Genomic DNA, 26748 nt, shown 5'->3' with positions numbered 1-26748 from the left:
GAAGTGTTGATTTCTTTAAGGTTTTATTTGAGCCATATCTCGGGGGTGGGCTACAGGTCCCACACGCTTTCTATACTTACCCCCCCCCCCCCCCCCAAAACCCATGATCTGCTTTTTATTTCTTGGACGCCACAAGCTGATTGAAGTCGCGATTTACATTATTACATTCACCCACACAAACATACCAAGAATTAAAGGGTTTCGCTTCGAATCATACGAATATAAATATATTTTTATTTTATATATTTTTTTAATACTTATGCAGTCAATTCATACGTATACACTCAAAGTGCGAATACGAGAAAGTTTTGTACTCGAACTATTGAGTTATCCCTCTCTGAGGACCTACTCTACAGTAATTTATTATTTCTTTATTCTATTTAAGTATATTTATTGATTTGAAATTATTTATTTATTAAAAAAAAGAAAAAAGAAAAATGAATACCCTTTGGTTCCTTCCCCTCACTTTATTTCTCTAAAGTCATTGTAAAACATAATAGAAAACAATTACATGTCTAAAAAACCGGAATTGGTCAGGTCCACAAATTAGGGGGTTTCATTAAGAAGGAACCTTAAAGCAATATGCTTCACTTTGAAGTTAAGAGACATCTTCATTCCTTCCTCCCTTTATTCATTTCACATACTCATAATCTTTGCATTCACATGTCAACTTTTGTGGCAATGCCTCTAAAGTTTGTTGTTGGAAAATGGTGAACGATAAATTAAAAAAAGAAAATTTATTTAATTAGATTAAATTATAATAATTGATTAATTAATTACAATGTGCGACACATAATAAATTCTTGATACGCGGATGATGGTTGATAATGCACAATCATCATCCATTCGTGTTTAACTTACTGTCAATTACTAAAGTGATGTAATCTTTGATTGAAATGATGCGTTTATTCTGGTAAAATAATATGTTCTTTGGTAAAATGAGCAGTTTTGTCAAGCATGTTTCACATTGAACGTATCTATATAATGACACATTTCTGATATCTATAAATAGGGTCACTATTCACTTTATTTCCATTCAACCATTATATAGCATTTTTAATGAGCTATTATAATTTTCAAACTTTGAAATATTATTTAGTTTGTCGTTATCAAAGTTTATAGTGCTATTATTTTAAAACAGTAAATTTTGTATTTTGGAAAAATAAATTACCTTCTCATCGGCATCAAAGCGCCACAATAATTATATTAAATATAAAAAATCCAACTTTTATCTCGACTTCTTGATACAACAACAGCATATCCTTAATTCTCGCTCCCTGAATTGACGCGGATATATAAAATCATCATCACAACAGGCGCATTAATCATACATGGGCATGCATTAATAGTCATGGAGTGAAGTCAAAGGACTAATTATTAGTTATTTCAACTGTGTTGGGTTTTCATGGTCATGTCGTTTAAGTTGAGGGTGGTACTCAGTGCAGGTTTTAATTTGTGCAAAATATTTTTTTAATCTCATAAATAAAAGGCAAAATATATTTTGGTATCATAACTATGGTAAGTGTTATTTTTAGTCCCATAAAACTCAAAGTTACGTATTATTAATCTAAAAAAAATATGTGCGTTGTGGTTTTGGAACTAAAAAGGCGTTAATAATTATGGGATTAAAAATTTCAAAAAATCACAGTTTTAGAACTAAAAAAACGTAATTTTAAGTTTTATGAAACTAAAAGCGTCGTGTGTTATAATTGTGATACCAAAAATAATTCTATCCTTATTTTATGGGACTAAACAAATATTTTGCCCTTTTAACTTAATTCATCCACTCTGTGAATCTTGCAAACAAATTAACGCAAGCTAGCTATCATATGTTACATATCCAGTTCATGCTCACTCATGTCTGAATGGCCACTAGATTTAGTATATATACAAGCTAAGTGTAGTTAAGGGTATAAGCAACTTTGAACGTGGGGTTTTGACTTTACATCCTAGTTTCCGATGTACTCTTTCTGTAGGTTTAAGGAAAGGAAAAAAGAATTATTCCAGGGTTCAAGATCCGTTAAAGGTTAGCAACTTGCAAATTATGTAATTAGGGTTATGAGCTGTTGAATTTCACTAGTACATTAACAAGTTCTGCTTGTAATTAGGTAAAAACTTGGAAAATCGGGGTAAAACCTACGAATCATTAAACAAAGTAATTATAGAGAGAAATGATGGATAAATATTTAGAAAATTTTGCATGATGTAGTATAAACAAATTTTGGACGTTTGTATGGTCAATATTTGGCATAGGCGGATAGTGCCACGTGATTATAGTATCAAGAATCCCTTAGATCAAATGAAAAATTCTTGCCTTATTAGGTTTGGTTTACAGAACAAAGTGTATCACACTTGTTATGTGATTGATCATTTTTCATGAACTATACACCAATCACAGAACAAGTATATTACATTTGCCCTATAATTAATTTAAATTCAATCGAATCAAATCCGAACTAGATATTCCAGAATCAGGTCACCATTTGGTTCAAATTGGTTGTTGAAAACTAACAGAAAAGGGCATGAATCCTAAACTACCATTGCACCACGGATCCAATTGTGTTAGCTAGAGACTCAAAAGCCCCAAGCAATGAATATCGAATACCAGCACCTGATTGGCCTCAGCTTGACCAAAAATATTGCAAGTCATGGGTATTACAAGCTTAAAAAAATCCCATTCACAGTCTCCATAAAGGATTTTATTATTTGTTGTCAATATGGATCACAACCGGATCCGTGGCGCAATGGTAGCGCGTCTGACTCCAGATCAGAAGGTTGCGTGTTCGATTCACGTCGGGTTCAATTCCCCCGATCAATATGGGTCCAAAACCTTTTTGGCTCTCGTCATTCCTGCTCCTCCTCAGACGCACCCAGAAACGAACTCTGAAGGTTTCTGAAGATGATGTCCTAAAGCACAACTCTTGGCTGAATGATTACAATTTTTCCGAACTTAAATAAAGTGATTGTGTTGGTCGTAGGATATATCTTTACTTTTATTACTCAATAAGTTTTTGTTTATACACATTTAAAATTAATTCATTTTATTTGTTTTGATCGATTACCCATTTCGTCTGTCTTTTCTTTCATTTTATTAAATAAATGGTGTGCTCCGTCTGCTAGTCCAGGATTGAGATCCTATCCTTGAAGTCGAGTTCCACTTTATATCGAAGTTTAAACAACTTGATATCCGTATTTATCAAGAACAATCAAAATCTTCAAAAATGCCAACCAAAGCATAATAAATTTATTCATAATCTTAATTACAATAATTCCTCATTTGATTCCCAGCAACGATCCTTAGTTGGTACCGACACTCCAAGTTTTAGACAATCATCATCATTCATATATGGTATACTTCAACTAGACCCCGCCGCATAAATGCTCGTGATTGTCTCAAAATCTGAAGCCCTGGGTTTCCAAGGATAATCTTGGAAACTGGAAATTCATTCTGCTTCTCTCGGCACTGCAACTCCCCTCCAAGAACGTCCAACTGTTGTACCTCCCAGAGCAACGTTTCCAACATTGACCTCAATAATTAGTAAAATAGCTTATAAGATCACTACCAGATTTGACTGCCTGCCATCAGACTGACTTTCAGTTACTTCTAAACTATACTTCAATTCCATGATGGATGCCCTGGAATATGTCATCAAATTGGATAATGATCTGAGTTTACATTTGCCAGCACATCGAGAATTGTCAAAGACGGATAGCCGAGGCCTGCCAATCTGCAACAGCCAGCACAAGCTATTTGTACCTAGCAAGCTTCTGATGGGATTCCCCCCTCTTCTAGAAAGTAACCAACTACACCAGAAAGCTTTTAGCCTGAATTACCAATAATCATGACATGAACAGCTTCCAGACTCAAAACAATGGAACCTGCTTGAATCCCGTATGATTATTTTCCTTTCAGCTATACTGGAAATGAACTTGATGGCAGTATGACAGTCGACGCAAGTTCTTAAATTCTTGAAAACCTTAATTGGAGTTCCTGCAGGAGTACTAATTATGCCGAATGCCACTGCGAGTTTTTCACTGTGATAAGAGAGGTTTTGCTCTTTCTGCTCTTCTTCCACATCGTGCAGGACATAATTCGTGTGAGGCACATAACCTTCTTCCTTCATTCTCTTTGAAACTTTTCCCAGAAAGTTAAATATCTCTTTCGATCTTGGATGCGATTGATCTCCAACTAAGAAAATGTGGACCTTCTTATTGATGTTGATCCAACTCATACCAGGTTTCTTCACCACTCCTCTCTCATCCATTAATTTTCTGACCTTTGCCACTTCACTCCACTTGCCTGCAGTAGCATAGATATTTGCCAGGGTAACATATGTCGCTGCATTCTCAGGTTCAATTTGAAACAAGGCTTTGGCTGCTCGCTCCGCTAGTTCATAATTTCCATGAATTCTGCATCCACCAAGCAAAGAAGCCCACAGAAACTTGTCAGGTTTCATAGGCATTTTATTTATGATACCTTCAGCTTCTTTAAATCTGCCTGAACGACTCAAAAGATCAATAATGCAAGCATAGTGGTCAGCAGTATGACTCAATCCATGTTTCTCCTGTATCGAGTAGAAATACTCAAGACCTTTATCAACCAAACCGGCATGGGTACAAGCAGATAGAACGCCAACAAATGTGATGTGATCAGGCTGACTACCTGATTTAAGTAACAAATCAAACAACTGAAGAGCTTCATGGGGTTGACCATTCTGAGCATAACCATTAATCAAAGATGTCCAAGAAACTAAATCAGGCCTAGGCAGCCACTTGAATACTTTATGTGCAGTCTCAACACTACCACACTTAGCATACATGTGAACAAGTGCACTAGCAGCAAATGAATATGGATCGAATCCAGTTCGAGTCATGTGTCCATGAACCTGTCTGCCCAACTCCTCGGCAGTTTGATGAGCGCATGCATTTAAAACACCAGCAAATGTAAACTCATTAGGCCTAATCCCAGAACTTAAGAAATCAGAAAACAGGGAGAGACCCTCTTGCCACCTCCCATCACCAAAATATCGGTCAATCATTGTTGTCCATGAAACAATGTCCTTCCCCACCGTTCTATCAAAAATGTACCTGGCATCATCTATGCTTCCACATTTTCCATAAACGTCCAATAAAGCACTCCAAACAACCGCATCAGAACCCAGCCCTGTTCTCATTATATGTCCATGAATCTCCTTTCCCAAACGCAAAGACTGTATAGCAGCAGCAGCCGCGAGAGCACTAGAAACTGTGAACTTATTACTCATGAATTTCTCACTTCTCTGCATTAATCTGTACAATTCCAATGCATTTGCAGGCTCTTTATGCTTCACGTAACCCGAAATCATAGCTGTCCACGAGAAGTTATCTCTTTTGGGCATTACATCAAACAGATTTCTCGCTTCTGAAACCCAACCCATTTTGGCATACCCAGATATCAAAATGTTCCAAGAACACAAGTCCTTCTCACCCATTTCATCAAATACCGTCTGCGCATCGGAAATACTCTCGCATTTACAGTACAAATCAAGAATCTTGTTCGAAATAAATATCCCGGGCACAAACCCAGAGCGTTTGATGTGGGCATGAACTCTTTTGCCCTCACCCAAAGCTCTCTTTTCAATGCATAATTGTAGAATCGTGGTATACAAACCTGCAGAAAGCTGGTGCACCTGTTTCTCGAGTAATTGGATAACATCTTTCAATCGTTTTTGGCGGCAGAGGTGTTCCACGGATTCTTTCAATTTGCCGTCCCACTCTGAGCGGATCATGAGCGAATCATCATTTTCTGATGATCTGAAGCAAGGTTTCTGAGGTTTCGCTGCTTGAATTAACTGTGTTTTAGAAGAAAACGAGGAAGAGAACAGAGAAGAGCGACGAGACAGAGACCGAAACAATGTCCGAAGGTATAATGGTTTAGGCTTCATTGTGATCCTGTTAGCATCAAGTGGTGTTGAAGCTTTGCTCTGCCGCGATACCGGGGGAGGGAATGCAAACGGTCGTGTTTGGAAGTGGATTTTCGTTCAACAAAAAGGAGACGGCATTAAAAGATGGGGTAAATTGCATTTCACCCCCACAATTTCGAATGATTTGCATATTAATATCTTAAAAATAGCGAAATCACATTTTTTAATTCTATAGGATATGAAATTGAACAGCCTTAGTTCATTTTGAGGCACATTTAGGTCTACAAATTCAGTAAAGCAGAGAACCAATTATCAAGGTGTACAGCCAAGAACGGCTTGGATCAATAGGAAAAAGCTGAGCCCAGGGCCGACATACTATTATTCTTGATCGATTTTAACCCCCAATTAAATCATTTTTAAATCTAAGTTCAACCGATAAGAATAATGCATTTTACTTGATTTTGTCCACAATGTTATGTAGAACGATTTTGGTGCACTAGAGAAGGGTTTGATTGTTGTGCTTTTCAGTTTCACGCGAGCTACATATGATCAATGTAATAATATATATGTTCTCCTCTTAACATTGATTCAAAAATGATGTTAGAGCATTTTATGTCATGTGCTCTTTTATACTTTAGTTATTGATTTTCAAACAAGTTAATTCAAAGTGTGTTTGGTTATAAGCTTTTAAAAATATTTTATAAGATGTTAGAGAGTTCAATAAAGTGCTTGGCCATGTTTTTTTTTAAAAAAGAGTTTATAAGATACTCTGCATTTTATAAGTTCTTGAAAAAAATTTAACTTTTTAAAATTTTTTTTTATAAGATCTTATAAGCTATATAAAATTAATACGTCACAATACAAAAATACTCATTCATACACTCACACACACACAAACACACTCTTTCTTTCTTTAGGATTTAAATAACTTTTTTTACTATTTAATTTTTCTAACATTTAAAAAAGAGAAAATACTCAATTATTTATAATAAATCATTATAGTTAAATAAAAATAAGATTGATATGAATATTATATTTACTGAAAAATATAATTCAAGACATTATAAATTATACAACTAGAAAGAATCATTGCATTAACAAAGAAAATATAAATTATATATCTATATTGATATTCAGCTAGCACGAATGTACATATATATTTTTTTTATTCAAAAGTTTAGGTAATATTTTTTTTTTTATTTTAAAAGATTATCTATTAAGTTTTTATTTTGAATTAAGCTAATGCGTACTATTTATAAAAGCATTTAAATTTTTTTTAAAGAAAAATGTGTCAAGAAATAACAACTTATTTGATTCTAATAGTATCATGCCCATTTTAGTCATTCTACCAATAAAAGACCTTATTATGCCAAACACCCTGACATCTTATAAGATGTTTTCACATTCTAAAAGCTTTAACATCTTATTTAATCTAAACACTTTAGAAACTTAATTTTAAAATAAGATCCAACATTTTATAAACTCCTAAAATATCTTATAACATGTAGGAGCTTATAAGATATTTTAAAAAAGTTTAGCCAAACACCCTTAGACTCGTAAAAGATCGGATAAAACTCTTAAATTTTTTTTTTTGTTCCGTAATTAAGATTATTTAGCATTTTTTTCCTTTAATTCTTAATAATAGTATTTTGGTTCTGTATCTTTATAATTTTCGTGATTTTTTTTTATAGGGAAATTTAGAAACCTTTTTATATATATATATAATGCAATAACAATAAACTCCATTAATGATTCCTTTGGTCTAAGGACCACACAACTATGTGCCATTACATTATTCCCCTTTTCCAAATTCTATGTTGAGACACTTCATTTTGTCCATTCTTTTATTACATCTTATCATCCCATTTGTCTTAAATCAATCTCATCTAAAAACATCAAATGGGATGATTAAGGGTTGTTTGGCTAATTAGTTTGTTAGACTCTCACATTTGATGCTAAATCTCTCATTTTTCTCAACTATATAATAATTATATACATGAAAAAGTACATTTTATTCGTTGCATAATTAATTTTTGAAATTTGAATTAGGAAAAACTCGATATGGGTAATTTAATATTGCATATTGGTCTATAATTTGAAACTATACTCATAAACTCATGAAATTTTGTACAAAGTGTAAGTGTAGATGAAATACTACAAACCATACTCGTCGAATATTTTTTTTTCCAAGAATAACTATCCCACTTTTTATTTTATTCTCTTTTCTGGCCTTTCATTTCAGTTTACACTACAATTGTACGCTTGTATAAATCAGAACTCACCATCCTCCATGCATGCACACGATCAACTTAAGTTATGTAACATCAATAACTCACAAATATGCATCGAGAAAAAGAAAAGATGGGGCAAAGTATGAATGAAGTGAATTTAAATGTGGGGTGGAAGACTCTTTCGGACATCCTTAAACAAGAAGCAGAAACTGATGATTCTTGCAAGAAAACATCAGAAGAAGTGGATGTTCATGTCCAAGAATTGGAAGAAGAGTTGAGAAAGATCGATGCGTTCAAACGGGAACTTCCCTACTGCATACTTCTCTTAAAAGACGGTCTCTCTCTCTCTCTCCCTCTCTAAATTTGTTTATTTATTTTTTTTAAAAAAAGAACACTTTAATTGTTCGAGACATACCCAACACATTTTGTTCGCGTATAGTTTGTCTGCTATGTCAGCTAATATTTATATTTTTATGTTTTTTTAAAAAAGACAAATATATATAATATTCAATATTAAATAAATAAAATTTATACACATTTTGGTGCTTTATTGTAGCAATTGAGAGATTGAAGTGGAGGCGAAGGGAATTAGAACTGTTAAAGCGTGGTTCTGAAGGGGATGGAATGGCAGCACAAGTGTCAAACGATTTCACCAAAAACAAGAATTTGATGAGTTCTGCTCAGCTCTGGAAACACGACTCTGTTTTCCACCTAACCTCAGTAAATTTTCCTAAAATTTAGTGCAATTACCATATATTTTGAAAATTTTCATTTAGTGCCCGTGCTGTTTGTTTAAAAAACAATTACTTTATCTGCACTAAGTCAGTATCGAAAATGAATGTAAATTTTTATTTAATTATTTTTAACTAATGTATGAATATATTTATTTTGACAAAAAAATATAATAAATTTTAAATATAATTTTTCAAATTACAAAAAATTACACGTAACTTCACAAAATACTTATGTTGGCTTTTTTTTTGGCCTCCCAATTCAGAGGTATGAAGAGGGGGAAGGGAATGGGAGTGAGAATCGGTGCCAGGGATGTAATTTCAAGAATAGGGTAGGGGCATTTGTGCCATTCAAGAAACCATCCGGAACGACAATAAAGGACGAGAAAGGAACCGCACCGGTTCATGGTGTATCACTGTCGTTAGCTGAGGTGGAAGCAACTGATTGGGGATTGAAAGGGGATGGTGGCTCTGGTAGGACACAACCGCAGCAGCAAGAACAGCAGAGGAAACAGAGGCGCTGTTGGTCTCCTGAGCTGCACCAGAGATTCGTCGATGCACTGCACCACCTTGGTGGACCACAAAGTATATTTATCTTTAGAGGATTTAAAATAAAAATTCACCAGATTAATTTGAAATTTATTACTATATCATAAAATACAGTTTAAAAATTTAAATGTTTTTCACCTAAATTTATTTGATGACTTTATTAGTATAAATTCAAATTCAAATACCACCACACAAACTAACAAATATTTTGGTGATGTGTGGATTGTTTTGCAGCGGCCACTCCGAAGCAAATAAGGGAACTCATGAAAGTGGATGGCCTAACCAATGATGAAGTGAAAAGCCATTTGCAGGTATATATATATATATAGCCAAGTCGCCTACATGTTGAGGCTGTCTTTGATGCAAGATTTTGTTGAAATATGATCAGAAATACAGGATTCACATAAGAAAGCTCTCAACTCCACCACCAGAACTGCCTGGAGATACGTCGAAGCCACTGCCTGCACATTTTGGCTTCCCACCAGGGCCTTTTTTTGACGCTTCATTAGCCGCTACTGCTGATATATAGCATGGAAGAAGAAGAGGAGGGATGAGAATGGAAGCACAGAGGCCGTTCCAACATCTTCAGTTTTGCATATATGTACAAATTAACATAGGAGAATCAGAGTATACAATTAAGTGTTTAATTATTATTCGTCAAATTGTTTCGGATGTTATGATATGTTTGTCAGTTTTAGATATACTGATCAAATAGTGGTAATATTTAAGGTAATTTATAACCAACCTTTCCTTAAGTTTGATATAGTTAAAAATACTCTTTTTTTTTTTTTTTAGTTAAAAAAACTACAAATACCGTCTAAAGTTTGATGAAATTATGCAGTTCTTTGGCTGGAGGTTTGAAATTGTTAACCTTGTCATTGCTTTATTTTTTTATCTTTTAATAGGACGAAATTAATGTAAAAATTTGAGATATTATTAAAAAATTATCTAATTAGTCCATAAAAATAAAATTATAATTCATAGTCCATATAGATATTTTGGTCAATTCACCACAAAAAATAGATGAAAACCTACAGAGACTAATGCTTGTACTAGTTATTAGACGACCATTTAAATCAAAAGGTATTAGTAATTTATAAACAACGAGATAATGTTTATAATTATAATAAATCTCAAAAGAGTTGATTACAATTTATCCTAATATTTAATTATATGGAGGTTTATTGAACGTTATGTTACAATAAAAGATTAGTAGTGGAGGATAATAGTAAATCAGTCAGATGATGTATGGGAAATGAACTTATATAAAGCAAGAAAAATTTTATGTATGGGAAATGAAATATTTTTGAATGGCTAGTAATTATATATACGTATATGTTATATTTAATGACACGAGGGGATAGCAACTGATTACACAACGTCAGCTCCACGTTCTTACAAGGATATGAATAATATAGTAATTTGGGTGAAACTCTATTACTAGAAGGAGAAGGTTATCATTGAAATCCACCATCAGAAATGTGCTCATCAACAAATTGTTTCAATTCCAACCAAATATAGAAAGAGATCTAGCGAGAGAGAGAAGTAATTACCTACGGCTACGGGTATGTGCACAAGTCTTAAGATTTCTATTTATCTATTCCTGAATCTTTCTTCTCCTTTGCACGCTAGTCTCCCGCCTACAAATTTGCTGCAATAAAATAAAAGGGAAAAAAAAACTGTTAAAACTCTACTACACTAATTTCTTTCTATTCAATTCTGAATCAAATATTAATTTATAATAAAAGGTTCAAATTATTAATTAATTTATTAATTTTGTGTAATTGCAAGAAAGAAGAAAAAAGGAGAAAATACCAAAATGAGATAAGATGAAGTTTACCTGGATGAAAATTTTACTGATAGAAGGCATGTGATCTTTTGATTCTTTGAGTAGTATTATATTTTCATTTAACACAAGGACCAGCGCTTCTACCATCATCGCTTTTATCTCTCTGGAATTGCTGGTGGGACTGCGAGGCCTGGGGTTGAGCTAGCTAATTGCTGTTCCGTCTGCTGCAGGTGATTATGACTTGTTACATCCCGTCGTTGTTGTTCTTGCTGCTGCAAGAAAAGCTCTTCTGTAGCAACTAGCTGAAGTTGGTTGGGATGATCTGTATGTGGATGAGATGGAGAAAAAGATTGCTCCTGGACAAGGTTATGATGCTGAATGTGATGGTAGGGATTGGTTTCATACGAACCACCCAACGACATGAAAGGCTGCATGCCATCAGCCTTGGCGGCGGCCTCCTCAGGCATTTCATTAAAACCGGTGGCAGTGGAGGGACCTGCGCCGTCATCAAACACATTAGAACTGAGCCTGACTAAATCATGCGCCGCCTGCTGCTGCAGTTGTTGCTCGTAAGCCCTCAGCATCTCCTGTTCCATAGCGGCGGCCTCCTCAGGCATTTCATTAAAACCGGTGGCAGTGGAGGGACCTGCGCCGTCATCAAACACATTAGTACTGAACCTGACTAAATCATGCTCCGTCTGCTGCTGCAGTTGTTGCGCGTAAGCCCTCAGTAGCTCCTGTTCCTGCTGCTGTTGCAGATGTTGCAGTTGTTGTTGCTCGTAAGCCCTCAGCATCTCCTGTTCCATAGCGGCGGCCTTCTCAGGCATTTCATTAAAACCGGTGGCAGTGGAGGGACCTGCGCCGTCATCAAACACATTATTGAACCTGACTAAATCATGCCCCTGCTGCTGCTGCAGTTGTTGTTGATGTTGCAGTTGTTGTTGATATTGCAGTTGTTGTTGCTCGTCAGCCCTCAGCACCTCCTGTTCCTGCAGCTGTTGTAGTTGTTGTTGCTCGTCAGCCCTCAGCACCTCCTGTTCCTGCAGCTGTTGCAGTTGTTGTTGCTCGTCAGCCCTCAGCCCCTCCTGTTCCTGCAGCTGTTGCAGTTGTTGTTGCTCGTCAGCCCTCAGCCCCTCCTGTTCCTGCAGCTGTTGCAGTTGTTGTTGCTCGTCAGCCCTCAGCATCTCCTGTTCCATAGCGGCGGCCTCCTCAGGCATTTCATTAAAACCGGTGGCAGTGGAGGGACCTGCGCCGTCATCAAACACATTATTGAACCTGACTAAATCATGCCCCTGCTGCTGCTGCAGTTGTTGTTGATGTTGCAGTTGTTGTTGCTCGTCAGCCCTCAGCACCTCCTGTTCCTGCAGCTGTTGCAGTAGTTGTTGCTCGTAAGCCCTCAGCACCTCCTGTTCCTGCAGCTGTTGCAGTTGCTGTTGCTGGTAAGACCTCAGCGTCTCCTGTTCCATAGCGGCGGCCATAGCTACTAATTGCTGCGCCTCTAAAATCTGTTTCTGCTGATGTTGTTGCTCCTGTAAATTTGGTTCCCGGATCACTAGCTGCCCCCGATGTGGTAGTGGTACCCCCGTCGGAATCATCATCTGCTGAACATGAGAAGGCATCATCTGATAAACCGACGGGAGAAAATTCTGTTGCGGCTGCTGCTGTGGCAACATTTCAGAAGGCGCAATGTAAGTGGACAATTCCTTTTTTGCACATTCCAAATCGTGTTGAACTTGCCTGAGCTTCTGCTGCAGAAGAGCAACATGGCCCACGCAGCCGTGAACCGGGTCTCGAAGGCGGTATTCTGCTTCATATACTAGGGACTTAACGGCCTCGTTCCGCTGGCTGTCAGTACCGAGTTCCTTCAGCAGCTTGGCCACGTTGCAGGCGCCGTAGACTTTATGTACGCTGGTGAATTTCGAGGGGTTATCTGCTGGGAAATAGCGTGCAAACACACAATCATTTGTGCACTTTCGCCGGAGACACTTGCACGCCGCACACGGCGGCAGCATTATCTTCTTCTTTAGCACTTTTTACTGAACACATGATTAAGCGCACAATTCATCAATTAATGTATAACTTAAAGAATCTTTTAGTATCTAAAGGATCACTGGTTTCCATCAAAAGAAATTTATGCGTAAAGAATCCGAAATGTTTTACACAGTTACAATGATGTAATAAAATACATGGTATTTAGCGAAGTTCAATATTCTGTGTTAAGAGAAACAATTGCAGGACTTGAGAATGAAAGTCGAGTAACCCATGCTTAACATCCAGGAGTTTTTCACTCAAGGAAAGTCTGAAGAAAAAAATAAAAAGAACGACGGAAGAATATATATAAGAACTAAAAAAAGAATAAAAAAATAAAAAAAGAAATAAAAAAGATTTATCATTCAGAGAAAGAGATAAACTGTAGTAACTGTAAACGTAAACATGAGAAAATATCGCCGGAAAACCAAGAACTCGAAGTCGGTGATTTTCTTCTGATGCACCTCCGAGAAAGAAAGATAAAAATTATTCTCTCTCTGAAACTGCATCAACTTGTAACTCAAGAAAAAACTCAGTATAGTAGTAGTGAACAATTTTCCAGAGCCCAAAAAAGAAGTAAAAAAGAAACATATCATCACAACATAACCATTTCTTTACGGCGAATCCAAACGTCAACATCTTTCCTTGTCTCCAACCAAACCTCATTTCACATTCAAAACGCCCAAAACAAACCACAAGAAACATAAACAACACAGAAAAGAACTAAAACGAAAAATCACTAATGCTTCATTAATTTCTCACCTTACGTATGCTCAATAAACACCTACTTCAAACTCACTCTCTCCGAAAAACTCACATCATCTGTTACACGAAAACATGCGAGAACTCAAAGCCGCAGCACAAAACGGATAATCACGTCAAAAAACAATCGGGGAAAAAAAAACCAGAAGCAGGTGGATCGGAGAATGGCATAACTGAACCTCTGGTTCATCGGAAAGAGTGGAAACTAGGGTTCAGCTGCCAGAGCTCCCAGTCAGGTCTTCAACAACCAAAAAAATCCAAAGAAAAATAGTTAACAAATTGAAAGACAAAAAGAAAACTATTCTTCCTCTGATAGTATTAATCGGAATGAGATAGACAGAGAAATGACAGAAGAACGGTATTGCACGGACGGAGAAAGTCTACAGTCTTCCGCATTTTATACGAGCTCCCAAGCGTACGGCCTGATCTAATCCGTCAACGTGTACAACAGGAACTCGTGTTAGACCGTCGGATCGTTGAACCGGGGTTTAGTTAGCAAAACTTATTTAAATACTAATTTAATATATAAATAATTCAAATTAATAAATACATATTTTTGAATTCAAACTCATAATTTTTTTATTGTGAGAAAATCATAAATGCAGTACTCTGAGTTCCCACTTTTTAAATTTTTTCTTAAGGGCCCTTAATGTTTCATGAAATTACACCATGGCATTAATTTTTTTTTTATCTCTTTTAATTAGATATTTCTCTACTATTTTTCTAGTATTACAGCGATTTAGCTAATATATTTAATATTATTATAAATAAATTATAATAACTCACATAAAATAAGATAAATATCTATACTTTAGTTGAATTCAAACCAATAACATCATTGGTATCTATCAACGGTTAGTCTATCTTTAAATGCTCTTTCAACAGGACGTTCAGATGAGTTTATCAAAATTTTAGCATATTTTTTTCTATGATGCATAGAATTTGGTATTTTTTTTTCAAGAAAATAGTCTTATAAAGTTTAAAAATAATATATTAGAAAAATAAAGAGTTATTAATTTATTTTTAAAAATTTTAACAAACTACTTCAATTTGAATTTTATTAATTACAAAATTGCCATTAGTAACATTTATAAAATCCACAATCTTATATTATTCAAATGATTCTAAAACTTATCTTTAAATTAAATCTAGCATTTCATAAGATAAAAAAAATTTATATAAAATGCAATGACTTTATGGTATATTTTAGGAAAATTACTATAACGTACCATTAAAATAAATTATGAATTAAGAATTGTGGACGAAAATTCGCTCATTTATGTATGGGACCAAAATTGAAAACATGTCCACTTATGGTTATGGGACCAAAAATATAATTTACCTTTACTTTGATTGTATTGACTAACGGAGAGAGCAACTGCCGTTATCAATTGGATGAAAATCTCTAAATGGTCCTCAAATTGAAAAAAAAAAACTACATATGGGACTCAATGTGCAAATTGATTTGAGTATGGGATCAAAATTAAAAATAGGTCCATTTATGGGACCAAAAGTATAATTTACCTTTAAAAAGTACGTTGATTAGTTTTTTAGATATAAAAATTTACTCCAAGGAGATCATTTCAGCAAATTTTCCTACTTTTTTTTAATTAAATTTAACTAAAACAAATGTTGAATATCATTAATCCTTTTGGGTAAATTATATGAGCACCATGAATTTAGATTAAAATACACAAATGCTCCCTGATTTTTGCAATAATACAGCTATATTCGGTGATGTTATAGTTATAATTACAACTATACCCCTGTAAAAGGCAAAGCTTTTACATAAACACCTCTTAAAAAATATTACACTAATATTTCTCAGGGGTGTAGTTGTATTTTTTAGAAGACAATGAGTATTTATGTAATTTAATCTAATTTTAGGGAGTGTGTATATAATTTATTTTAAGAATAATCATATGGTCCGTTATAGCACTTCAATTATATGAAAGATATGTAATGAATTCGAACTCATAACTTTTTTTTTTTTTTTTTTATAATAATGTCCGTCCAAACATAAGATTTTTTATATTTTATTAATTTTTTCATAAGAAAAAGATAAAATGTTACCTTTTTAATTTTATTATTTCCCTAGTTTAATTTAATTTTTATTCTCTTCACAATTAAAATCACCCTACTAATTTTTTTATTTTTGAAGGAATCGACTTGAGCCAATCCCGATGAATCGACCCTACTCCCACTCCTACAGAAATATCTATAAAAATTATTTTTGACGATCTCGACACCCATCAATGAGTTTCAAATTCTTATCAATCATATATAGTCATTTGTATTCTTCCAAAATCTTTCAATCAAATCCAATTTTTTCAATCCAAGTGTAATATTAAGATTTGAATTCCATCAATATTGAAAAAATATAATTTACAATTAGAGTTAAAAAAAAATAAAATCCTTCTAATTTTAAAATTATTTATTCAAACATATTCAAGAAATATTTATTATATTTGAAATATATAACTCCAATTCCATCAATTGAAGTGTAATGTTGGATTCATGCTATATAAGTTATGTATACAAGATAAAATGTATTTTTGATCCCATAACTTAGGTCATTTGGCGTTTTTATTTTTTAATTTTATAGGGTAGCATTTGATCCTACATGCTTTTAGTTCTCGAGCTTTTATGATTTCAGTCTTTTTTTTGCCAAAATTGACCTCTATCAAAGAAAAGGGTGAACTCCGGTGAAAGAAAAACTGAAATCACAAAAATTAAAAAGATTCAAAATCAAAATACTACTTTAAGAAATTAAAAAACAAAAATAGTGGTAAAAATAAGCCAATTCGAATAGTAGCCCTAATTTTATAAGGTCATCTGAGATGCATTTGTATTTTTCCAGCGAGTAGGGTGAATTTCGACGTAAATAGGACTAAAATTGAAAAGATTAAAAAAAAAAAAAAGAATCAGAATGCTACCAAATTATCCTTATACATCTTCACACCTAATGTATGTAAGAAGGTATATCATTACCATTATAAGGATAATTTAATTAGAAATTCTTTTTTGATCTGTAATAAGTTATTCGAGAGTAAATATAAATTTTTATTTAATTTTTTTGTTAATATCAATAAATTTAATGAATTTTTCATTAACAAATGGACCTATTTGTTAAATAGAAACAAACTTTAGGAATAGTAGATATAATTTTTCAAACCACAAGGAGTTTATAGGTAATCACACCAAATTTAAAAAGTGGGAGTGTAATTATTACTAAACACTACCTAACTTTTTTATTGTAATAGATGATTTTCATAAATATAAATAATTTCTAATTTCTGTAAATAAGTGGTTGTAATGTAATTATTTATAAGTAATTTAGATTTTTAATTAGCTGATATTTTTGTTTTTATATTTATGGGAATTTTAATTTAGATTAATTCCAAAAAGGAAAAGATAATTTTGATTTTCCTGTCACTTTCCTATTTTCCCCCTTCCCACTTTCCTATTTTCGACCTGTTCTCAAACTGGAATAGGAAAGTGTTTTAGTTTGTTTATAACAACCCGAAAGTTTGCATTTCCCGGCATTCGCTCCGCCCAACCCCCCACCCCACCCGAGGGGGGTTTCCGGCCTTTCTCCACCATGCCAATTGCCGCGATCCCTTTTCTCTGCTCAAGGGAATACAAACTCCTTGTTAGTGCTTTATCAAGCAGCAATCTCACTAATGCAAATTGAGATTCGCGGAGGTTTGGATTTTAATAAGGATTTTTTTTAGTCGCTGGTAATCATGCATTGGTGGCAGGTAGCCTTTTCGTCCTCGTCGAAGACATTGTCGGACGACGATAACGTCATTGTCGACGGGACTTGCAGGTACTTCTTAAAACCCAAACGGCGGAGCCACAACCTAGCGCGCCAGGGGAAATTACCGATGGCCACTGGTAATGACGACGGAGAAACGTGCCGGCCATCTGGACGTTTTGAGCGTTCCCCGGCCAGGTCGGTGTCTGCGTTGCCTCAGCCGCTGCCACTGCCGGAGTTGCAGTTGCTGATGCAGCGTGACCCTAAATTTGCATCATCAGGCTGCTGCAACATGCCCCTACCCCCGCCAGATTCGGTTCGACATAGAAGAGGAGGGAGTCTGGACACGAACAGACAAAGAGACGAAGAAAGGCAGAGAACGGACGCGTTGATTGCTGATGCCATTGATGGACTGAATGAGCTTAAGAGGTACAGGGAAACAATGTAATTAATGATGGAATTATATGTAAGCTGTTTATTCTTATTCTTGAATATACCTATCTTGTGAGTTGTGTGTTGCCTTACGCAATCAATTCGTCGTCGGAAACACACACATTTTATATATGTATGTGTGAATAGGGCATGCATCCTTATTTCGTTCAGAAATTTAATGATGTGCTCATGGAAAGCTTGTACATCTATTTCATAGCATCTTATAACATAATGCTATTAGCTTAGGCGTCAGATTTTCAAATTCTCAAAACCTCGTAGACAATCATTTTCCAGTTTGTTATTTATAATGAAAGTTGTTGCTTTCATGATGTTGGAACATAATTTGCGTGTTTGTTTATTCCCGAATCAACATATTGCTAGGCCAGCAAACACGGACAAATGTAGAACATTGTGATACTCGGTCAGCTAAGGATTTAAAACAGAAGGGAAATGCCACAAGAAGATCCTCCAGCAGTTGTAGTATTAATTTTCCAAGCAGTGCTCCATCTAGTCCTTATTCTAGTCCTACAGTGAGTCCCTCAAATGGTGATATGTTCGCTATCCATTACATTACTCCCCCCAGTGTTTTTCATGTTTGGTCCGCACCGGAGATACCACATTCTGATGGGAATCTAGGGTTAAGTTCATATTATCAAATGTCTTCTGAGAAAACAGCATCAAGTCTTGAAAATTCTCCCCGTGAGAGTCCAAGATTAAGTTTTCGCCTCCTTGGAATAAGTCCACCAAAGTCTACATCACCATTGTCCATAAAAATATCACCTGAGACCCCAGCGGCACGTTGGGAAATTAATGCTCCAGCCAGTGTACATCCTTTACCACGTCCTCCAGGGGCTGGCACACCTACACAAACCACTTCAACCTCCCAAGTTTTGTCTGCATCTGATCTTTCAGCAGCTCCTATGCCATCACAAGCCACTCCAATTACTACTCTTTCAGGAAAACCTGAATTTCCTGGAGCTAACATTTCCGCACAGCCCTCTGCTGTTTCTCAGGTTGCAGTGAAACCTGAATTGTTGCCCATTAAATGTCAATGGAAAAAAGGAAAACTTATTGGGAGGGGGACATTTGGAAGTATCTATGTTGCGTCCAACAGGTATTAGGAATAAATATACGTACGTAATTGAAGATTAACTGTACTTTAGTTAACTATTTCATTCTGTCAATAGAAAGACTGGAGCTTTATGTGCACTGAAGGAAGTTGAAATTTTACCAGATGATTCAAAATCTGCAGAGAGTATGAAACAGTTGGAGCAGGTTTGATTCTACTTTAGCTCTTCTCATGTTTTGGCATCTTATTCTCGCATATCCTTGTCTTCCAAATGTAAAAATGTGTATTACTACATAAGAAATCTTTCTTAATTCATCATATCCTATTGTTATAGTTAGTAATGCTCAATTCTTGTTTTTCGTTGTCTGGTGTAAGTTGAGATGACTGATGGTTGACCCTGGTTTACTAGTGAATGTCTTTGGCTCTTTGCCTAGGCCTAGCAGAATGCATATGTATCGTGGTTGCCACTAAATCTCAAAGCGTAATAGAGGGCTCCGTAAGACATGGAAGATCACATAATATGATACATCTGTATAGTTGAGAGAGGCAAGTTTTGAACACATATGAAGTGGTAAGGTTAAACTAAAAACCAGTCATTCCATTTCTTGGGTTGCATATTTATTCTTAGTAAAGATAAAAGTCTGAACCACTCATTCCATCCTATCAACAGCATATATACTTTGATTTCTGAGGAGTAATTCTGGATTAATTTGTTTTGATTCTTGTTGTGTGAGTGCCTGGAGACTTTGAATTGCTTTTGATTTGCATGAAATCGTTATACAGGCATCCTTACCTTTTAGAAGTAAATCGTGAAAAGTGGAAATAAGCCTCATTGAGTAAGAAACTTAAAGATAAACCATCTTTATTGTTCGCACTACGGCTTATATGTGAGAAAAACATATACTGATGATTTGGTTAAGAATTTCTTTTGAAGTAAATTCAAAAGAAATTCTTTTTGCAACATATTAGGTGCTTAGTAGCATTAAAACCTAGCTTATTTCTACAAAGCAATTTAAAGTAAGGATAGTTCATAGACATTACAATTATCTTTGGGATTTTGTTATCTAATAATTTGATGATTAATGGACATTACTGTTACCCTTTTTTGTTTTTCTTCCACCCACGAATTCTCACTTGATATTCCAGCTTGCATATTCTTCTGGCCAGTTTTCATTTATCAATAATGGGACCTTGGACTGATGATTCTCAATCCTTTTAGGAAATTAAAGTTCTCAGCCATCTAAAGCATCCAAATATTGTCCAGTATTATGGTAGTGAAATTGTAAGTAATTTTCCTCCTGAACTGTGAGTTTGCTGGCTTCTACATGGATGCCCTAGTTCGAATCTCACTCTAGTTTCCTGCAGGTTGGCAATAAGTTTTATATATACCTGGAATATGTTCACCCTGGTTCAATCAATAAATTTATTCAGGACCATTGTGGAGCTATTACAGAATCTATTGTTCGCAATTTTACTCGTCATATTCTATGTGGGTTGGCTTATTTGCACAGCCAAAAAACCATACACAGGTAGAGTTGTGGTATTTTTATGTTCATAACACTAAGAAAGAATCATCTGCTAGATTGTAGTCAAATTATGAACTTGTGTAATGTACCATGGATGATAAGAAGCATAAATATGGAGGCATGTTAAGCATATACATCTAATTTGATTGGAAAATTTCTTTTGAAATAATTGCATCATGACTTGGACAAAATTAATAATTTATTAAAATTGTGTTTCAGTACATGTCATTTTAACTATCTCGAAATGAATTAAGTTGGAAACTTACTTCAACAGTTAAACAGGATTGGGATGATAATCTAAAACACTGAAAAGGAAGAGTAGATCAATTGGTTTTCAGTAACATTGCTTAATTGTTTGGTGTTTGGCGGATCACAGTTAGATGTGGCCACACGATGATACAGGACACTCTAAGCATTACATCTAGTATGGTCTCTTTCTGCCTCACACTTATTCTCTGTTCTTCACTCCGTGGTATTTGAACCATTTTTTTTAAAAAAAAAAAGTAAATGTTGGCAAGCGTAAAACTGTCCTTTATATGTGTCAGTTTCTCATTATTGTCGTTGGTGTGACCATATCATGCCCTCATTCTGTCTAGATTTATGAAAAACTTGTAAAATTGGAAAGTTTGTCCTGGATTATTTGACGTGTGTCTGAAAATCATAGCATTTGGCAAGCCTTATGCCTAAGACAGTGTGCATTCTTCTTAGAACAGATTATCTTTCAAAATTAAAGACCTAGGAAATGCCTAAATTGAAGAAAGCTGTTATCTGGAGTTCACTTGGGGTATCAAAGTCTTCACTGACTTGGTGTGATGATGATCAATTTCTGTAGGGACATCAAAGGTGCTAATTTACTTGTTGATGCATATGGAGTGGTCAAGCTTGCTGACTTTGGGACGTCTAAACATGTGAGTTATTGATTTCTGGAAATTGCACAATATGCTACAATTATGATAAAATAAGGGACTCTGAAGGACATAGATCCGCCAAGCATGGGCTGGAATGAGTTGTAAAGTTAAAAACCGACCCTTGCACTTTTTATTGCCGTACTTGAGTAGATTGTTTTTATTACTCAAGCTCACTGTCTGAGCGGCCATCCATTGGTTTCATCATGTTTCTCGTGGAAGTGAGAAATGTGATGTATGTGTACATAAATTTTAATAATAATGAGTTTTGGTCTCTTCTAGGATCATATTATTATTCGTCCACTGTGTCACGGGTGTCCACATGAATTGCATCCTAACCTTTTGTTGTGCATACTGTTCACTTTTCATGATTAAAGAACTCCAACGACATCAGAATTCATATTAGTACTGAGGATAAATAATTGTTGGTACTGAAGATATATATGCAACTTATCCCTTTAGGAAAGACTTACTAGCCCGGAATATAAAAGGAGTTTTCAGAATGGAGGTGGAAATCAAATCTGGCTAATTCTTGAACGTGTAAAGCGAACTTGAAATATGAGATAGTATACCATCAAGGCTGCTCTTCTGTTTTAAATTATTACTACACTTCTGCTCTTGTAATAAGTTTGATTTATTCAATTTACAGCTTAATGGGCAAGTTGCAAATCTATCCTTGAAGGGTAGTCCACATTGGCTGGCTCCAGAGGTTTGCAGATACATTGCAACATAAGTTATTTATCATGGCAACTGTTGCCTAAACATGCTAAAAATCTCATTTCTCTTGCAGCTCTTACAGTCTGAGATGCAGAAGGATACTAGTATTGATCTTGCTTTGGCAGTTGATATATGGAGTTTGGGCTGTACTATAATTGAAATGATGAACGGAAAGCCGCCTTGGTCTGAGTATGAAGGGGTAAGCCTTTTGCTATTGGTCAATGTGCTGATAGGCTTTACATTGTAGGTTGTCATTTAGGATGCTGGGGCAATGATAGGGTGCCTGCAGGTTTAGAGAACTGACATCCATAATATTAAAATTAAGCATTCTTTCCTGGTCAACGTTGTACTCTGTCAATAGCTCTTATCAGAAGTTGTGGTCCTGCGGGGATCAAGTCATGCAGTTAAGGAGATGAAAAAGGAAGCTTACCGCTTCACACAAGTGCTTGTCCTGGAATGGCTTGAGATCATAATGAACTCCAATTTCAATTTTCAACATAGCAACCGGTCTTGGGAAAATTTCATCTAGTAAAATCAATGGTGAAACTCAAATTGCTTATTCCTTTATGTGAATATACAGATGCTTTACAGAATGAGTTTAAAAGTATAGCTCAGTGCTTAAGTTGTGCTTGGAATGAATGTTTTATGATACCTATATAAATTAGTTCTTTCATCGACCCCGTAGAACCAAGGTTTCAGTGGCCTGTTTCAGTACATGTTTCACATAAAGAAGATGGCTTCCTTGTTAAAGATTTCTAAATCCCAGTATCGTACATTAACTGAAATTACAAATATCTCCATCTTTTTCAGCCAATTTTGGAATTTCTCTCTCGTTCCACAGTTCATTTAGTCATATATTGTCTTTTCGTTTCAGACTTTCAGTATGGTAAAAGTGAATTTGGTATATATTTCAGGCTGCGGCATTATTCAAGGTTTTAACGGAGACTCCACCAATACCAGAAACACTGTCAGCAGATGGTAAGGATTTCTTGCACTGCTGCTTTCGTAGAAATCCAGCAGAGAGGCCAACAGCTAGCAAGTTACTTGACCATCCGTTTGTGAACTACTCCCAACAGCCTGATGCTTGTACCCAGCCCCTTAAAGAGTTCAGATTGACGGTAAATGACTCATCAAACCGCTTCTCCTTTCCAATAAACTAACTCGACATGCTGCCTCAGGTTTTCTCTCTGATAACCAAAGTAATTTTTGCATCCAGGGCCTGCTGCACAAGACACGCAGATCAAGAAGGGAGCTGGTGAACAAGTAAGAGCTGCATGATATATTGTCACCCCACTTTCCTTGTCTTGTACTTGGATCCCGTACGTGCAAACTCCAAACATTGGGATATAAAGTTGAACATCTTCGACTCAGCTCATGTGTGATACTGCTCCTCGGGTGAGACATTCCAGCAATGTAATCACAAGACATACTGTTGAAGGCTCTTCTGTTGTTATCCTTCCCAAGCTTGGAACTTCCTCCAGACAAGGCCCATACTCCACCAAATTCTATCGGACACAGTACGGCATATCAAACATGGAAAAATGGGGAACTGCTGCATTCTATTTTCTTTTTTCCAGCGTGGCATTTCCCTTAAGATCTTAAGTCATGACTGTCGCGATCCTCCCCATCTGCTCTTTTCGGTAAGCTCAGGGAGTTGGAGCCTGCTTTTTTCGTTCTTGTTAAAGATGACAAATTGAGAAAGCTTCAATTCTGGAATTTTCCTTGGACTTTGTATTTGTAGCTTTATGTCTTTGTATAATACGGAGAATAGAGCTGCAACACAATGAATCGGAAAAGAGACAGTACGGCTATGTAGAACCCTGTAATTGTCTGTTTTGGGTGTAAATCTTTCACAGGCATGCTGAATGAAATCAAGTTAATGGGATTCGATGCTGTCTGATTGTTATTTACAAACTCCCATCTGTCACTAAGTCCAAGACCCAAATCTACCTGGGGGAACACTCTAACTTAATGCATTTGGGATTGTTGATGCGTATGTATTCAACAGTGTGTTTTATTGTGTTTATAAGCTTTTTAAAGTAGCTTATAAGATGTGTGTTGCTGTATTTCAAGAATTTAATTTAAAAATAAAATTTAATATTTTATAAGATGGATGAATTTATAATATATTTGGGCAAAATTTCACTTTTGGTCCCACTAAATAGGGCCATTCTCACTTTTGGTCCCGCGCTTTAGGTGCTCAACACTTGTAGTCCCAAAATCCTAATTTTTTAACACTTTTAGTCCCGCGCCGTTAAAAACTGACGGAAACAGCACGTGACTTGTCACGTGCCGTTAGTCAACTAGTATGGTACATGTTGGTCAACGGCAAAATATCACTTTTGGTCCCACTAGATAGGGTCATTCTCACTTTTGGTCCCACGCTTTACGTTTTCAACACTTGTAGTCCCAAAACCCTAATGGAGAGTGGGACTGAGACATTCCAGCACAACAACGGCAAGTTCTCGGCGGTTCCTTGCAGTGAAAGCTTAATCTTCATCAAAAGCAACTCAACATCTGAAGCAGAGTGAGTGAGAGTGAGAAGAATGCAAATGCAGAGAGACAGAGAGGCCTAAGAGCCGCCATGAATAAGGCTGGGAAGGAAAAAGTAACTGAGTGTGAGAGGGTTCTTTGTTTGAGTTGTGTTCATTGAGTCATCCTCTAGACCAAATCCTGCAACTTCTCAATCAAATATCACTGGTATGGTAAAATGCAGAGAGACAGAGAGGCCTAAGAGCCGCCATGAATGAGTTTGGGAAGGAAAAAGAAACTGAGTGTGAGAGGGTTCTTTGTTTGAGCTCGAGCTCGACGAGCTCACCGAGGTTGAGCTCGAGCTCGAGCTCGATACATTATTTTCGAGCTCAAACTCGAGTTCGCTTTCTCGAGCTCGATTTTGTTCCAGAAATTGCAGAAGAATAGAGGTGGGAAGGAGAGGAATTTTACAACATTACATACAAAATTTTTCAGAAATTTTGCTAATCGATAATGATCTTCCATACAACATTACAACTCTTTTATAAAACCAAACAATAACAACAAGAAATAAACAAATCATTGTCCCCTGAAAACACACTCAAACCCAAGAAAAAAAACTAAACAAGATGCTAAAAACACGCCCAAACCATCTGATATCGAAATATAAGAGTAATCATTCAAGACGGTGTATCGTTGAATCAGGCCATGTGATTTTAAATCATACCGTCTGATATGATCTAATAGACACAATCTTGTATATATTTAAATTTCATATGAATCAAGTGCCCAAATTTTAAGATATCTTAATTATTGATTAAACTTTTTAATCTCATTATATATCTAATAAAAATAATAATTAGAATTGTTCAACCATCATCATCATCATCATTATTATTATTTTTGTTATTATTATTATTATTATTATTATTATTATTATTATTATTATTATTATTATTATTATTATTATTATTATTATTATTATTATTATGATTTTTAGATTAATTCATAAGAATTACTAAATTTTGACATAAATTTATAAATAATAAAGAATCATAAGTGAATTACTTGTCAATTTAAAAAATATTACCGTAATACAAATATATATTAAAATATAACATAAAGTTCTATATATCATATTAAATAATAATTTTAATTATAAAAAATATTATAATTTGTTAAGTTGTTGATTAGATTTATTTTTGTATAAAGATTAAATATATAAATAAAAGTATCATAATTTATTATTATACAAAATAAAATAGATGATATTGATTAATAATTATAATATACGATCAATTTAGATTATAAAACTGATCAAATATTAGATATAAAATTAAATATATAAAAAAATTAAAAACAATATATAAAAAAAAAAATTCGCCAGCTCGCGAGCGGTGAACAAGTAAACATGAGCTCGAGCTCAAAGTCGAGTCGGCTCGACTCATCTGCCACCCCTATGACTAATGGCACGTGACTTGTCACATGCCGTTTCTGTCAGTTTTTAACGGAGTGGGTCTAAAGGTGTTAAAAAATTTATATTGCACCTTAATATAAAATACTATTTTATTGATATATATAAAATCAAAAAAAATATTTTAATTGAAATTGAAAATATAAACAGAATTATATTGTTGATGTCTTGGTCATATTAAATTATTTATTTAATTTAGACCTAACTTATTTAAATAAAGTATTGAATAAAGTATATTCTTCACATTTTTATTTGGCATTCACAATATATATGTATATATCTATACATAAATATGAATAGAAAAAGACACAAATGTTCAATCAATTTGGTCAACCCTTATAACCAATTTCTGTCACATCAAAAATACATATACATATATTCAACATTCTCACACCTATATACC

The 26748-nt window shown here is 35.0% G+C and overlaps 4 protein-coding genes and 1 non-coding gene across 6 annotated transcripts; 3 read left to right on the top strand and 2 right to left on the bottom strand.

The window, feature by feature from the left end:
• The first annotated feature begins 2730 nt into the window (after window positions 1-2730).
• Window positions 2731-2802, top strand: TRNAW-CCA (transfer RNA tryptophan (anticodon CCA)). The gene has a single exon. It is a non-coding gene; the product is annotated as a tRNA-Trp (tRNA).
• A 412-nt stretch (window positions 2803-3214) lies between these two features.
• Window positions 3215-6036, bottom strand: LOC105167464 (Pentatricopeptide repeat (PPR) superfamily protein). Its single transcript, XM_011087205.3, has one exon. The coding sequence runs from the start codon at window positions 5922-5924 to the stop codon at window positions 3831-3833; it is 2094 nt and encodes a 697-aa protein (XP_011085507.1). The 5' UTR covers window positions 5925-6036; the 3' UTR covers window positions 3215-3830.
• Window positions 6037-8227: 2191 nt separating this feature from the next.
• On the top strand, window positions 8228-10089 carry LOC105167583 (transcription factor HHO5). Its single transcript, XM_011087356.2, has 5 exons — window positions 8228-8469; window positions 8691-8854; window positions 9132-9450; window positions 9649-9725; window positions 9803-10089. The coding sequence occupies exons 1-5, from the start codon at window positions 8244-8246 to the stop codon at window positions 9941-9943; spliced, it is 927 nt and encodes a 308-aa protein (XP_011085658.2). The 5' UTR covers window positions 8228-8243; the 3' UTR covers window positions 9944-10089.
• LOC105167463 (uncharacterized) lies at window positions 9704-14350 on the bottom strand. Of its 2 annotated transcripts, none has more exons than XM_020695873.2 (4): window positions 13994-14350; window positions 11255-13239; window positions 10968-11065; window positions 9704-9932 (listed from the first exon to the last, which is right to left on the bottom strand). In XM_020695873.2, the coding sequence occupies exon 2, from the start codon at window positions 13213-13215 to the stop codon at window positions 11359-11361; it is 1857 nt and encodes a 618-aa protein (XP_020551532.2). In that variant the 5' UTR covers window positions 13216-13239; window positions 13994-14350; the 3' UTR covers window positions 9704-9932; window positions 10968-11065; window positions 11255-11358. The 2 variants fall into 2 exon arrangements, with proteins under 2 accessions (XP_020551532.2, XP_088739163.1); XM_088883037.1 differs by having other exon boundaries at window positions 9704-9929.
• Window positions 14351-18034: 3684 nt separating this feature from the next.
• Window positions 18035-24292, top strand: MAPKKK5 (mitogen-activated protein kinase kinase kinase 5). Its single transcript, XM_011087202.3, has 10 exons — window positions 18035-18179; window positions 18564-19296; window positions 19370-19457; window positions 20471-20533; window positions 20617-20780; window positions 21610-21685; window positions 22332-22391; window positions 22473-22598; window positions 23314-23517; window positions 23616-24292. Exons 1-10 carry the CDS (start codon window positions 18167-18169, stop codon window positions 23664-23666), a joined length of 1578 nt encoding a protein of 525 aa, XP_011085504.1. The 5' UTR covers window positions 18035-18166; the 3' UTR covers window positions 23667-24292.
• Window positions 24293-26748: the final 2456 nt, after the last annotated feature.

The sequence above is a fragment of the Sesamum indicum genome, linkage group LG8, assembly GCF_026168435.1.
Source record: "Sesamum indicum cultivar Baizhima isolate 11 linkage group LG8, ASM2616843v1, whole genome shotgun sequence".
Lineage (NCBI taxonomy): Eukaryota > Viridiplantae > Streptophyta > Magnoliopsida > Lamiales > Pedaliaceae > Sesamum > Sesamum indicum.
Note: the sequence above shows the minus strand (reverse complement) of the source record. Positions and strands in the feature narration are given on the sequence as shown.

Coding starts and splice junctions, on each gene's coding strand:
- LOC105167583 (XM_011087356.2), top strand. CDS start 8,244: ATGCATCGAGAAAAAGAAAAGATGGGGCAAAGTATGAATGAAGTGAAT. Junction 8,470..8,690: donor CATACTTCTCTTAAAAGACG/GTCTCTCTCTCT, acceptor GCTTTATTGTAG/CAATTGAGAGATTGAAGTGG. Junction 9,726..9,802: donor AAGTGAAAAGCCATTTGCAG/GTATATATATAT, acceptor AAATATGATCAG/AAATACAGGATTCACATAAG.
- LOC105167464 (XM_011087205.3), bottom strand. CDS start 5,924: ATGAAGCCTAAACCATTATACCTTCGGACATTGTTTCGGTCTCTGTCT.
- MAPKKK5 (XM_011087202.3), top strand. Junction 21,686..22,331: donor ACTTTGGGACGTCTAAACAT/GTGAGTTATTGA, acceptor TTCAATTTACAG/CTTAATGGGCAAGTTGCAAA. Junction 22,599..23,313: donor CTTGGTCTGAGTATGAAGGG/GTAAGCCTTTTG, acceptor TATATATTTCAG/GCTGCGGCATTATTCAAGGT.
- LOC105167463 (XM_020695873.2), bottom strand. CDS start 13,215: ATGCTGCCGCCGTGTGCGGCGTGCAAGTGTCTCCGGCGAAAGTGCACA.